At 37.9% G+C, this 15,066-nt stretch overlaps 1 protein-coding gene across 1 annotated transcript in view; it reads right to left on the bottom strand.

The window, feature by feature from the left end:
• Nucleotides 1–1,840: 1,840 nt before the first annotated feature.
• The window catches only part of LOC128868026 (tyrosine decarboxylase), a 28,003-nt gene continuing 14,777 nt past the window's right edge, over nt 1,841–15,066 (bottom strand). Inside the window, exons 8-10 of the mRNA XM_054109742.1 lie at nt 14,663–14,789; nt 2,305–2,819; nt 1,841–2,188 (exon numbers count right to left, since the gene is read on the bottom strand). Coding sequence (XP_053965717.1) covers nt 2,005–2,188; nt 2,305–2,819; nt 14,663–14,789 — 826 coding nt within the window. The 3' untranslated portion in view covers nt 1,841–2,004. The remainder of the gene's footprint in view (nt 2,189–2,304; nt 2,820–14,662; nt 14,790–15,066) is intronic.

The raw sequence follows: 15,066 nt of genomic DNA, 5'->3' as shown, positions 1-15,066 counted from the left end.
ATTCTGATGTGACTATCATGAAAGGTTCGTTTCATGAACTTGGTTTTATCTTCATTCTTGAGATATTAGACATAATTCAAATAAAAGTTTTTGTCCACCAAATCAATTTCTATAAAGAAAAACCTTTCAAGGCAGTCTTGCCACTGGAAAGAAAAAACTCATGGTCATGCTAGTCTATTATTGCGAAAAACTCAGCTAACTTCGGTGAGGACTGACTACATCGTCCCGACGGTAACATTCAATAGAAATTTTGCCACTCTCTTCCCATCTAAGGCAGAATAGAATAAGGAATTCTCTCTAAACAACTTCGATACTACAGTCTATACAGACGGCAGTAAAATGGATTGGAGCTGGTATACGAGTATATTCTCACAGACTTAAAATTGAGAAATCTGTGCGTCTCCCTAATACCAACAGTGTCTTCCAGGCGGAAGTACTGGCAATTGGGGAAGCTTGTCGGCTACTAATCGCGGATTTCTCTTTTAAAGATAATATCGCTATTCTTTCGGATAGTCGAGCTGCAATCCAGGCACCTGATTCGGCTACAACAACCTCTAAAGTGGTGGAGCAAAGTAGGAATAGCCTTACCACCTTGAGTGAAAAGCATAAAGTAACCTTAATTTGTGTCCGGGGACACCGGAACATAGGAGGTAACGAAAAAGCCGACGAACTGACAAGTGGGGGATCTGCCATGAATAACGTTCTTGCAGTACCGATATTCACACCATTAAGTGCAGTCAAGAATGCAATTTCCCTAAAATACCTTCGAATCGCAGATTGTAGATGGAGAGACCAGACGAAATGTAAAATTAGCAGAACGTTATGGCCCACATACAACCTCAAGCAATCATCGACATTGATAAACATGAAACGACGGGACGCCTGTAGACTAACGGCAGTCATAACTGACTTCTGGTCTATCGGAGAACAAGCCGCCAAAATGGGCATACCTCACAACACATTCTGTCTCAGTTGTAAGCAACCGGAGAAACAGGAAACAATCTTCCATTTCCTCTGTGAATGCCCTGCCCTATGAAAGGACAGAATGTTAACCCTGGGCAAACCGCTGTACGAGAGTCTCGAGCAACTATCTGGCTTAGACGTCAACAGCCTAATAAGGTTACTAAACCGCATAGACTGGATATAGTCTTGCTGTAAATAACTGTTAAACAAGTTGGTAACGAGGATGTGGCAACAAAATGCTGCGGAAGCGCTAGTTGTAGTAGATCACCACTCTAACCAACCAACCAACCAACCAGTCCTGACAGTTGATTCTCAATTAGCTGCGTAATTGCTGATTCTCAATTAGCTGCGCCACTATGAACGGGTAGCTTAATTTTTCTGGATTTATGGCTAATCACTGCATATGGGAACGTACTTTAAATCACTGTGCTAAAACTTTTCGTACTGACTGTATATGTATGCATGTAATGTAGGCCGGGTCGATTTGTGGGGAGGCAAAAAAATCGCCCTTTGCTCTGTGAAAATCATATTCTAGAGATCAAAATAAGAAACTTTGTCGAAGGAACCATACCTCTAAAATGAATTCTGATGTCCCCCAATTTGGGTCGAACTTTTTAGTTTCTTTTCTCATGTAAAGGCCAAAAATGGTGATATTTTGAAATGACATCCGAATTCGTTTTAGAGGTATGGTTCCTTCGGCAAAGTTTCTTATTTTGATCCCTAGAATACGATTTTCACAGAGCAATGAGCGATTTTTAAATCGACTCGCCCTAGTATGCATGTACTGCCATGCTGCCTAGAAATAATCCTTAAACAGCTTCAATTAGTTTCACTTTATTTAATTTTTGTAACTTTATGCATATTTGCAGATCTGAAGTAAGCAGCTGAATTTTTATTAAGTTTTTTTTTTCAATATTTTAGAATTATAATTTTTAACATTTAATAGAATAAGGAATTTTGCTAGTAAAACGTAAATTGTATTGCTGAATTTTATCTATCTTTGCAATCATGCAAGAATTTCAACTTCTCAACACCGGCTTTTTAGGTATGGTTACCGGTTGGGTTTGGCGAGAGTCCCCCTTTGCGTGACGCTGGCGTTGCTGCCTTAAGTGGCGACTTCTTCATGTTAACAAAGCCCAGCTCATTCTCAGGTGAGGGTGAGGATGTAGCACCGGAGTTGCGTCTTGACGAAGTGGGACGCACGTTTGTGTCTAAATGGCGAAAACTATGTAGAGGGAAAGAAAAAGAAAAAAATAGCAAAAAGTTCATACCGTTTGTTAGAAATTTTCTAAGTTTTTCTAAACTAAAAATACGCATTAAATACAAAAAAAAATTGCTCACCGCAATGAAACATTACTCTTTTGCCCGCCATCATCACTGTTGCTGTTGAATAGAAAAGCTAACGGCCATGAAATCCACGAGTTGCGATCCATCGATGTTTGTGTTCTGATAATAGGATTGGAAGTGTGTCCCACCACCGGAGAGATGACATCTAACGACATATTGGGTGTGCCAGCCTTGTTTATAGCCGGATTGTAGATCTTCGGATCACTGACCATGCGCACGAAAAATGAACGTTTCTTGGCCAATGTGTCCTCCTTCTTTCTATTGATGATCTCTGTTAGTTCGTCGTGTTGCTCCTTCTCAAGCAGTTCATTGGCGAAGTCGACAATGATCTCCCAAGCGTAATCGATATCATCTGCGCTGGCATTTTGAGCCACTGCACAGAAACGGATGATGTATTTGTCATTGACACTGGCCGGCACCATATGCAATTTGCCCGATTCGTTGATGGCACTAAGCAATTTCTCGTTCAGCTTGTCACTGCCTTTCAAGCGGAAGCAAACCAAACCGAGCTGCAAAGAAAGAGATACACCACGTAATAATTTGTGGTTAAGATGAAAAGAAAATTAATGCTGACATAATTGAAGAATTATGGCAATAAATCACAGCGAAACCAAAAAGCGGTTCAAGAAACATCTGCTTTTGAAGAGCTGTGACTTCATTCGCTATGAATCATTGGATGAAGTGTTGCCTAAAACTGCGCCTAAGCAAAATGCTGGCGTAAAACAAAACTCAAATTGGGATATTTTCATTCCCACTTAAACAAATTTGGTTTATTTCGCAGCAAATGAATCACGTGAAAAATGTTTACATGGATTATTGTAGAGTATTATCGAAAATATATGCACTAGGGATGTCGATACTAAAGGCCACTTTCAGTACGGGATTGGGGGATATTTTTAATTAAATACCGCTGGTATATTGCAAATCGATCGATCGTCGCTACGTATATTCGTAAAACAAAATCTAAGAGCAGTGTTTTTGAAAAATGAAAAAAAAATTTTTTTTCCTTAAATTTTTAGCAAAAAAAAACATTCTTAAATTTTCAAAAAAAAATAAAAAAGTTTAATTTTTTTTTTAATTTCTCAAAACTTTTTCAAAAAAATATTTTACCCAAACATTTTTAACAAAAAAAAAATTTTTGTTATAATTTCCCAAATTTTTCACAGATATAACAGAAATTTCCATTAAAGTTTCTTCAATTTTTCAAAATATTTTTTTTTCCAAAAAGTTTTAACAAAAAAATACAAATTTTTGAAACATTTTTTCGACTTAATAAAGTTTTTTTAACAAAATGCATCATATTTTTCGCTGGTTCGCTAGTTCAAATACGCACAGAAAGTTATGGGAATCCCACTATGAAACTTTTTAACAAAAAATAAAAAAATTTCCAAAAGTTATGGGAATCCCTTTTTAACAAAAAAAAGAATTCCAAATTGTTTTTTTTAATTTCCTAAAATTTTTCCAACAACATTTTTTCCCAAAAATTTTTAACAAAAATACCAATACCAAAATTTTCCAAAAAATTTGTTTTCAATTTCCCAAAATTTTTCCAACAAAATACACCATATTTTTCGCTAGTTCGCTGTACGTATTTGAATATAACTCGAAAAGTTATGGGAATCGCACTATGAGACTTTCAGTGTTTTCTAAGAAATGTTTAAAAGAAATAAAACAGAATCTTAAAGAAATGTTTTTCAAAAATTAAAAAAAAAAAAACGAAATATTTTTTCCCAAAATTTGTAACAAAAAAATAAAAAAAATTCCTTAAATTTTCAAAAATTTTTCAATTTCTCCAAATTTTTCCAACTAATCCATTTTTCAAAAATTTGTAACAAATAAATAAAAATTTTCCAAATATTTTTTCCCAATTTTGCAAAATATTTACAACAAAATGTACCATTCTTTTCGCAAAATTTTCCTACAAAATACACCATATTTTTCGCTGGTTCGCTAGTTCAAATACGCACAGAAAGTTATGGGAATCCCACTATGAAACTTTTTAACAAAAAAATAAAATGAAAAATTTTCCAAATTTCCAAAATTTTACAAATTTTTTTTATTTTTCCAAAAGTTATGGGAATCCCACTATGAAATTTTTTAACAAAAAAAAAATTTTAGTTTTCCAATTTTTTTTTTTAATTTCTCAAAATTTTTCCAACAAAATTTTTTTTCCAAATATTTTTAACAAAAAGGCAAAAACCTAAATTTTCAATTTTTGTTTTTTTTTTCAATTTCCCTAAATGTTTCCAACAAAATGCACCATATTTTTTGCTAGTTCGCTGTACGTATTTGAATATATAGTAACTCGAAAAGTTATGGGAATCCCACTATGAAACTTGCACTGATTTCTGAGCATAGTTTCAGTTATTAATAAAAAAAAATCTAAGAGAAGTGTTTTTCAAAAATGAAAAAAGAAAATATTTCCAAACAAATTTAACAAAAAATAAAAATTTTCATTTACATTTTTTTTCAATTTCCCAAAGTTTTTCGAAAAATTAATTAAATCGCAACTGCCTAATTCTCAAGTGCCAAATATGATTGACGTACGACGCCATTTGCAATAATTATAACATCTTCCGATAGAGTGATTAATTTTGCGCCACCGTTTATATTTTTAGTTTTCTAGAGTAGCATTTCTCAACGTATTTTTTTCGTTAAATTAAAATATCGAAATTTTACAAGTTCCTTAAAAAGAATTTTTTTAGTTTAATTTCTTCATGATAAACATTTTTCCAACTTTTTTTATTAGGTACACGTTTATGTTTGTTTGTTTATATTTACGCATGTACACATGTATGCTCGTATATACATACATATGTATCTGCCAATAAGTACACGGGCAACACAAAAAATTAATACATGGAAGCTCGCGTGTGCGAGCTTAAAAAAGAAAACGCAAAAAATGAAGATTCCCAGTCGGATCATAGAGAAGTTTTTGAGAGTACTGATTCATCTTGCATGCTACAGATTTACGGGTGATTGAAAATTATAGAAAGAGGCACACCAGTAGATGGGTCAAAATTTGTACGCCATTTTAATATTTCATCCTTAATTTGCACACACAAAAAATTGTTACTTCGACCTGTTAATTCATTCTTTGTGTACAAGTCGTAACAAGTTGAGGAGTGTTTTTGCAATAGAAAGCACCGAATATCATGGAGAGCTGATATTCTTTGCTGTGAAAGGTTTATTAGTAACAGAACTTCGAAAAAAAAATAAAAGGATAACAAAAAATTATGAGAACGTCTGCTCTGAGAATCTGCTTCTTCATTTCTAATTGTTTATCGAATGACTTTAGAGTTTAAACTCGGTCGTGCAAGCGTTGAAAATGAAGCAAGAAACGTTCATCTAAAACAAGAAATCATTGACCTTGTGTTTTATATCATTTATGAACATCGAAGTTTGAGTAAGCGTGAAATTAGTGCTACCACAGGCACCTCAGATGAACGAGAACTCCACATTTTACACGAAGAATTACATATTGCTCGTTTACTTGAGGAACGTCATAACTGAAAAAAATCTAAATTTCGACAAAAACCATAGTGAAAAGGTTTTTAGGGGTCTGCTCTTTAGCAGCCCGTATGTGGCTCAAAGCGGATGTGACTGAATCAGCTGATGATCTGATAGCACTTGGGATGTGTTTACAAAAAAAAAAACAAAAAAAAAACTGAGATTGTGTTGGTGATATACGCAAAAAATCAACCAATGACATTTCGTTGCCTTCTGAAATACGATTGATTTCACGAGTAAGTGAATATGCTTGAAATAGTTGTGAGTTGTGTTAGTGACATACGGAAATATTCAATACAAATTTCGCTCACGTTACTTCTGTGCTATCTGAACAACGACTGATTGGACGAGTGTGTGAACAAGGATGCTAGAATCAAGGCGCATTCATTAAAGGTGGTGGCACTAGACCAACAACAATGTTTTGTACGTCTGATTGTCAAAGCAAAGAACTGGCAAAGTAGAAAATAAAGAATGAATTTGCCTTGTTTCATTCTGGGCTGACAGCCACATAGACACAGCGAAAGACGAAAAAACAAATCAGCTGATTTACCGATACCAACTTTTGATAGATTCGCCTTGGATAGAATACTTGGTTGCGCCTTCCGAATTCGCTTTGTCGTCAGAGTCCATGCATAAACGAACAAAAGGAAGGGGAATTACTTGCAATATTTGTGAAGAGGAAGAGTAGGCGAAAGCAATGGAAACATCCAAACACAAGAAATTATACGCACCTACACACACTTTCTTGCCACCACGTCTGGCGCATAAAAATGCAAACAAACTACATTTGGAGGTTTTATATGAATTTGCGCTTCACAATTTAACACACGGCACTTTAATTTAGTTTAAGTCTTACAAATCACAATATTAACAAGCCATTCGCTGAATTTTCACAAACACGTAATTTTTCCTTCTTTTGTTTGTTTTGTTCGATTGTTTTGTATAGCAAAGGGAACTGACGTCAGACTTGTCAAAATCGCGAAAAATAAAGTAACAGTTTTGGAAAGGCGCAAGTATCAGTACTCAATTCGCCTTGCCTTGTGAAATAATCGTGCAGAATTTGACTGAACCTCTCGAAGTGACGTGGCAGTCGAAATTCCCCTCACAATTTTCTTTTTTACCATAATTAAACAGCAAACCTGGTTAATCTATCATCCTTAGAGAAAAACGGTTTCAAAGCTTTAAATTTACTCTGCCTCCCAAGTAAAGATGAATATACATTTTCATTTAACGAGATACCGTTAATAAAAAAAACTCGATCGCAGTAGCTGAAGCGTAAAGATCCTTGTTTTTTTTTGACGTCAAAAATGTCTACGTTCGTACTGAAAAAATAGCATTCGTGGGAAGCCAGGCTTCATTATTATTGTACCTTTTAAAGAAAAGTGCAGCTGAAGCGTGTCGTTTATTGATCAATATTTACGGTATTCTCGCTCCATCAAATACAACTTGGAAAGAGTGGTTTCGATGCTTCCAAAGTGGCAATTTCGACGTGAGTGATAAAGATCGCGAAGGGGCACCGATAAAATTTGACGATACTCAACTACAACAATTATTGGATGAAGACGCATCTCGAACCCTTGGTGAAATGTATAAAGAGTTGGATGTTTTCAGATCAAACGTCGGTGAACATTTGCACGTCCAGAAAGCAGGTAACTGGGTGCCACGTCAACTGAAGGAGAGGGGGATGTCGAGAGACATTTGGTGACGTGTGAGATGCTTCTTGGACGGCAGAAAAGAAAAGGTCACTGGCAATGACAAATGGATCTATTATGATAACCCTAAGCGTAAAAAATGTTGGAGCCTGCCAAGTGAACCAGGTCCATCGACAGCGAAAAAAATATTTATGCTTTAAAGGTTATGTTGCGCATCTGTTGAGAATAGAAGGGTGCCATCTATTATGAACGCCTGAAACCATCTGTCACCATCATTGGCGATCGTTACCGACTCCAGCTAATACGTTTGAATCGAGCTCTCAAAGATAAGCGGCCGGAATGCGACGGTAGCCATGACAAACTGATCTTGTTGCATGACAACGCCAGGTCACACGTTGCTAAATCGGCCCAGAAATATTTAGAGGGACTGAATTTTGAAATCTTGCCCACCCGCCGTATTCTACAGACATTGCACCTTCGGATTACAATCTGTTCCGATCAATGCAGTCAGCCCTGATTCGAGAGCGGTTCACTTCTTACGAGAGCATCGCAAACTGGCTCAATGAATGGATGAAGGCAAAAGAACTCGAATTTTTCGTTAGAGGAATCCATATGCTGACTGAAAGATGGAGCAAAGTGGTAGCTTCCAATGGCACATACTTCACATAATATCGTGTAATATTTAATTGTTTAAATAATTCGTAACTTTGGGTAAGAAAGGACTGGATCGCGTAAAAGTTAATTATGCCTAACAGTACGTTGGGTGGACTCGTTTTTGCCTAGGTATCTTGAATCAATGCGGAGAGAAGAAGTGATATGCAAGCAGATTCGTCTGGGTCTGCAATTTCTTGAGATAGATTTCTCTGCTACTTTTAATTTCGTCATCTATCATCATTATTTGAAGATCCCTATGTATTTTCATGTGGCAAGAATGTGCCTTTCCAGGTAAGATGCCTATCAAATTGTGTACCAAGGTAGAAAAGGTTGTTATCTTGGGGAATGGTTACCTTATTCCAAACAACAGCTGGACATGTGTATGTCTTGAGCGTAGATATCTTGCATTTCACTTCGATTCGCCAGTTCCCCCTCCACTCATCTTTAATTGGTATTGTAAGCCTCTTGATGCATGTATTCGGTGCATAATTGCGGTTTTATGCGCAAATGTTGAAGTTAATACATTTTTTTTTGTGGATCATAAGATTTAAACAAAATGCGTGCCATACTGTTGGACCAAGACTGCTTCGCTGAGACACACCAACCGGAATCGGAAATTTTGCTGAAATTCTGTGAGAGAGATACGACTAAGATGCTATGCAAGCAGTGAGGAATTACTACCAATTTCTTATTTTATGTAAAAACGCTTTCGGTGAGATCGTGTCAAATGCTTGCTCACGAAATCCTAATTAATGTGTTGATATTACGTCATTTAAAAAAGGATTTGTTTTAAATATAAAAATACCTTTTCAAAAAGTTTTGAGGCCCAGAGCAGTAAGCTGAGTGGTCTACATGATGGTAGACGGTAGTGTGGCATCTTTTCCGCTAGCATAATGAACTTCGACTTTTTCCATACTTTGGGAAAATATCCAAATATTCACTGACGGATGAGCTGGTCAGACAAGGGACTGCGAAAGTAGAAGATTAAGATTTCCCTCAAAACCTGCGGTCTGCTTCTGGAAAGATGAGCTTCGCGCCAACTCAACGAGAGCTAGGCTAATACATAAACTTGTAAGGTCGCAACACTCTTCCGGTCACGTTTGGATCGGAGGCGTTCAAGGGATCTTTTTCGGTTAACCCCTCGCCGTGCTTTAACGAGTCTGACTCATGATGAAAATTTTTGTCCAAACATGAATATGACGAACCAGGCTCGTGAATAGATCGTCGGGCCAAATGTAAATATCACAAGCCGAGGTCGTGTACAGATAGTCGGATCGAACATCACGAGGCTGGGTCGTTATTGAATATTAGTTGCTATCTGTACGTCACTATAGTTAGTCACGAGTCTCATCTCACGCATCAGTCTGATCTGTTTACCACGCGTTGACACGTAACACTTGGGCCCGAGTTTCGTCGAGCTATATGGCACGGCAAGGGTTTAACAAAATCACAGCTCTCGAAATTCGTGGGTGTTCTCATAGGACACTATTGACTTCAAATTCCCTCGAGTTCTTTTCCCGTCAGCTGTATGGAGGATCATTTCAGTACCTTCTCCTTAGCTATCCTGCTCTCGCGGGTCTAAAATTTAAGCATTTTCGTTCTCACTTCTTTGATATTAAAAATCTGATAAACTTCAGCAGCAGCATAAAGCGGTAAACACAACCGCAACTCAGTCAGCGTTCGTAATCGACATATACTCAACCCCTCCCCGCCTTCCTCTCTCTCCTTTTCTAATATCGGTCTTCCATCACCTTACTTTCTTCGCAATGGTATCACGAAGATGAATTTGATTTCTTCGTCCAACTGTGCGCACTCTTTGGGCAACCATTTTCACCTAACTTAACCTAGTATGATAGTGAGAAGATTTGCTTCTACAGAGACGATTCTTAACGAACAAAAATGCATTCCTATTAGCATGCAAAAAATCCTTCCAATAGCGCGAAGTTGACACCACGATGCTGATGTGCCTTCGAAACAGTTCCTGCCATGTTTCAGGCTCAACAAAAACGAGTTCAAGATTCAAGAATGTTTTTGCAACTACTTTTGAGCGGCAAAGAAACAGTGCACTGAGTATAGTTTGGAGGCAATCGAGTCCGAGTGGGTTGTTGTTCGGTTGTTGTTCTCTCATCATGATTGAGTTTAACAAGTGGTTGTCAGCAGATGTCACAGTCCTCGGCGCATTACCACCAACCCGTCCAACATTCAATGTTGACTCGAGTCAAGTGTCTTGCGTTACTTTATTGCCTTCACATTTTATTCGTACAAATCAACACCGAACATGATAATTTCGATTTTTTTCAGCGACGACTGCCTTTTAAGTTTGTATGTAAGACAGATATGCATATCTGTACATATGTACGTGTATGATCTCTCTTAATTACTGTGGCAGGCGGTCGGCCCAATAATCAGCCAGTAGGTTAGTCAGTGAGCCAGTCAATCAAAGTGTTGGCGAGCCAAACAATCTGTCAATCTATCAAAAAGTGATTGCGCATATGAAAATACCACAGTAATATAAAAATAGAGAATTGCCGAAAAAAGCTATTAATAAAACGCTTCAATTTCGCCGTGACAGCATCGAACAAAAGCACGGGGACGACATGCACGTCAGCAGCCAGACATGCAGGCGGGTTTTTGTGTTGTGTCGAGTGATGCTGTTTAAGCGTGTCGAACATACACATAAACGTACATTTAAATGTGCATACCTACATCCATATGCCGGTATTTTATAGATTTTTAAATGATTCGACTAAATGAATCGCCGAACTAACATCTTTGCCAAGCACGCAAGCAATAGGGCTTAGCCCAACAAACAAAAAAAACAAAACAAAAAAACAAGAATCTGAAAAGTACAATACGACATGCACAAAAGTCAAAATGTGCAATAATTTAAACATGTATGAGTGTGTTCACATTAAGGCAGACCGTTTTCTTGTGGAAAATATGAATACTTTGGAAAATAATCGTTAATAAGCTCATTTGTAGCGCAAAATTCAGAGTTACGCCACTAATTGGGGCAGACTTGTCCAGGTAACAATGTATTTACGCTCTTATCATAAAAGTTAAGCAGAAGTAACTGCTGCTCACCTACGTAAACGAGCTTGCTCTCTGCTGTTCAACTAGCGAACATTATACACATACGACTCTAAAGCATTACATGTATAGTTACAATGCAAGTATGAGTCGGCTGCTGGGAGAGCGAGTGCAGTTAACAGTGAACATCATACGCATCGCTCGCAGTTGGTGTGAGTTGACTGCTGTGAGAGCGAACAGGACAGTTAATAGTAAAGAGCTATTAAGTGTAAAGTTCATATTCATCCGATTAAAATTCGTTAATGAGAGTTCTTTTCAAATGTACCAGCTTGGAGATGACTACGATTGCCAACTTTGCTAAGCATACAGGATTATTGTAAATTCTTTTTTTAAGAAATAAATATTTTATAATTTACATACATACACCTATAAGTATATATATATATATATCGACGTTTAAAGTATCAAGATAATCTAAAACGACGAATGCGAGGTTACTGAAATTTTACAAGAGAGAGTAGGTTCTTCTTCTTTTTCTTGATTGGTGCAATAACCGCTTATGCGATTTTGGCCGAGTTCAACAAAACGAGCCATTCGTTTCTTTCTGATGCTATTCGTTTCTTTCTCCATAAGATCCTCTGCACTGGAAAGAAAGGCCTTCCTTTTCCTCTGCTACAACCAGCTGGCCCCGCATCGAATACTTTCAGAGCCGGAGCGTTTGTATCCATTCGGACGAGTTGTCTCAGCCAATGAAGCCGTTGGATCTTTATTCGCTGCGCTAAGTCTATGTCGTCGTAGAACTCATACAGCTTATTGCTCCATTGCCTACGTTAGTCGCCGCCATCAACATGCAAAAATCCAAAAATCTTCCGCAGAATTTTTTTCTCAAACACTCCAAGGGGCGCCTCATCGGATGCTGTGATCATCCACGCTTTTGCGCCATACGTTAGAACGGAAATGATGAGAGCCTTGTAAAGTGTTAGTTTTACTCGTTGAGAGAGGATTTTACTACTCAATTGCCTACTTAGTCCAAAGTAGAACTTGTTAGCAAGAGAGATTCTTCATTGGATTTCAAGGCTGACACTCGGTCTTAACACTGGTTCCTAAATAAACGAAGTCTCTTACAAACTCGGCAGCATAACTGTCAATAGTGACGTGGGTGCCGATACGCGAGTGCGTCAACTGCTTGCGATGGCAGGTGGTACTTCGTTTTGTAGAGAGAGAGAGAGAGTAGTTTAGGTAAGGAAGCAATTGCCCACTATGGGACACACTGTGGAGCAATACAGTGTCGCAGAAGGTTCAGTATCGTTTCTTCCTCGTCTACACAGTGTTTGCAGAAGTACTGTATCTGCGCGCCTATCCTTTGAGCATGTCTGCCTATTAGACAGAGCCCCGTTATAACGGACCTCAGTGTGGTAATACTATGCTTATTTTTTGGCTTAGCGGAGATTCTGTGCGTTTAGCACTGAGAGGTGGCTACAATTGTCGTGTGGTTCTACAGGCCAAAAATTAGTAGCTTACATGTCTTTTTTTTTGCAGAGGAGATTAAAATCGAAAATGTCCGAAACATCATCAAAGGCGGTGTCACACCAGTGGTATATTTGGCATGCTCCCACTAACCCTATAACATTTCTCTCCTCCCGGCTGATTCCACCCTCGGACTGCTAAAAGCAATTTCATCAAGGTGGAGCCGTGTTTATGACTTTTAGACACACCAGGAACCACGTGTTTGTGTTTGGCGTCTGCTTACATGTCTGACAGGGTACACCTATGTCATTGCCTGTGCACTTATTAGGCAACGTAATGCCAAGCCTCGGCAGTTTATCTGCCCTGCAGTTGCTCTCAATTACCACGAAGCCATCCTTAAGAGGTGCGCGGCATTGCATGAATACCAAACGGATGTTATCGCCGCCCGCCTATCACTGAAAATATCGATATCATCTCCAGATAGGTAGATAGATAGGTGAAATGCTTGAAGTACCACGGTTACACTCCCCAAGTAGGACTAAAGCGCCGTTTTGATATCATTTTGAGAACTCCAACAGGCAGATAACTAAAGCCAACCAGAGCTGTTGATGTAATGGAGAAGATTGATGGGATTTAGGTTGGCGCATTGCCTCAGGCTATCGAAGAAAAGAGCACCTGTCAGTGATCTTAATCGCCTAACTGTCGAACCCGGACATTTACAGAGAAAGTGCTCAATAGTCTCCACTTTCTCTGAAAGATCCCCACAGCTTCTGCAATGCGTGTTCAATGCTCAACCTAGCTTTTCTGCGTGTGTGCCGCTCGTTCAATGACCGGTAAACACAACTACGAGTTTGGAAATTTTAGCATTTTCTCCAGGAGTCGCATCACACTTTTACCAGTGTTATGGTCAGGAGATAGTCAAAACTATCTTGTTTCAAAATGGATCTGCTCTTTTATGAAACACACCCATTTCAGGCTAGTTTTATGTATCGATATGTTGGTATGAATGCATATATGACTTTTTGTCAAGAGCTTCCTGTGAGCAAATCTCATATTTCACACAACGGATAGGTAAAACTGGAATATAGAATAGTGCTAGAATTTAAGCTTAAAAGATCTGTAATTCGGTGGTCCCCTCATAGCGATGCTCACTGGTCGCAACTCATGCGGAAAAGCTTGGACTTCCGTACAATCTCCATTGCAAAAGTTGAAGAGATCCGACTGGGAAAGAGAACACTTTTTGTTTTTTTAAATATCCGGTCTGGGGCTAGGCACTTGAGGCTCTTTAGCGTGCCTTTCGGGGACAACCTGAGGCAGTTCTCCTCTTTTTCTTCATTGATTTCCTTTCATCCACTACATCAACAGTACTGGATGGCTGTAGATGTTTTTTCTGCTTTTAAGTTTTGTCCTTTTTTGCAGGTAGTGGTCTATATTACGGTACCGAAACGGCACTCTAGTGCTACTTGTAGTGTACCCGTGGTACTCTTGCCATCTAACCTACCTACCTTCAGTTTGGTCCAGCTCACGTAAGTCTTAATTTTTTTTCCGAAATATTTGCTTGGAAGTCATAAAATATAATAGATTTTATAATTTCGATAGAAAAAGAGTACTGAATTGTTTTGTTTTTCGTATGGGGAGTGATGCACCCTAATTATACGTATATGTATGTGTGTGTATATCTATGTGTTTAACTGTTCTCAGTTGAGGCATTTTCAAAAACGAGCCTTCCTAATGTTTTTTCATAAGTATATATGTAGATTCGAAATAAGATTTGTCTTGTCATTGTAAATGTACATGGGGTTTTCCTTTCGAAATATCTACTTCCATATCAGGTTCCATTCAACACTTATGTATGTATGTATGTATCCACGTGTGTGTATCCATATATAAGTCACTTAAATTTTTTGATTATTTTTAAACTACAATTATTTATGGTTTTTATTTTTCAATTTGTATTTTGGTTTTAATTTTTATCGACTTTTGTTTTGATCTGTTGAATACGTATTTTTTGGTATTTTTTGTTTCTGCCTGCCACTCACCTTGACTTGATTACAAATCTCGAAGCGTTTGTCTTTCAACACAAGCTGTTCGAAGCGTTTGGCCAATTCGATGTGACGTCGTATGTAATTCTGTAGCCCGGAAATTCCATATGAACGCAAAACAAACCTATTGAGAAATTGACAGGGACGAGAAAAGAGTAAAAATTAAAGCACATACACACATCCAATTTACGGTCGAACCATTCGCGTAATATGTAAACAAATCTTTGGTAAATACTCCTAGTAGACTCTCAATATGGATTGAGATCTTAAACGGAAGCTATTGAAGCGGAATATAAAAAATGAATAAAAATTTGGCGCGTACAATTCTGTTAGGTGTTTGGCCGCGCTCCGCCTCTTATTTGTGGTGTGCGTCTTGATGTTGTTCCACAAATGGAGGGACC

This window comes from Anastrepha ludens, chromosome 6 (genome assembly GCF_028408465.1).
Source record: "Anastrepha ludens isolate Willacy chromosome 6, idAnaLude1.1, whole genome shotgun sequence".
Classification (NCBI taxonomy): Eukaryota; Metazoa; Arthropoda; class Insecta; order Diptera; family Tephritidae; genus Anastrepha; species Anastrepha ludens.
The sequence above is the reverse complement of the archived record's forward strand: the minus strand, read 5'-3'. Positions and strand labels throughout refer to the sequence as shown.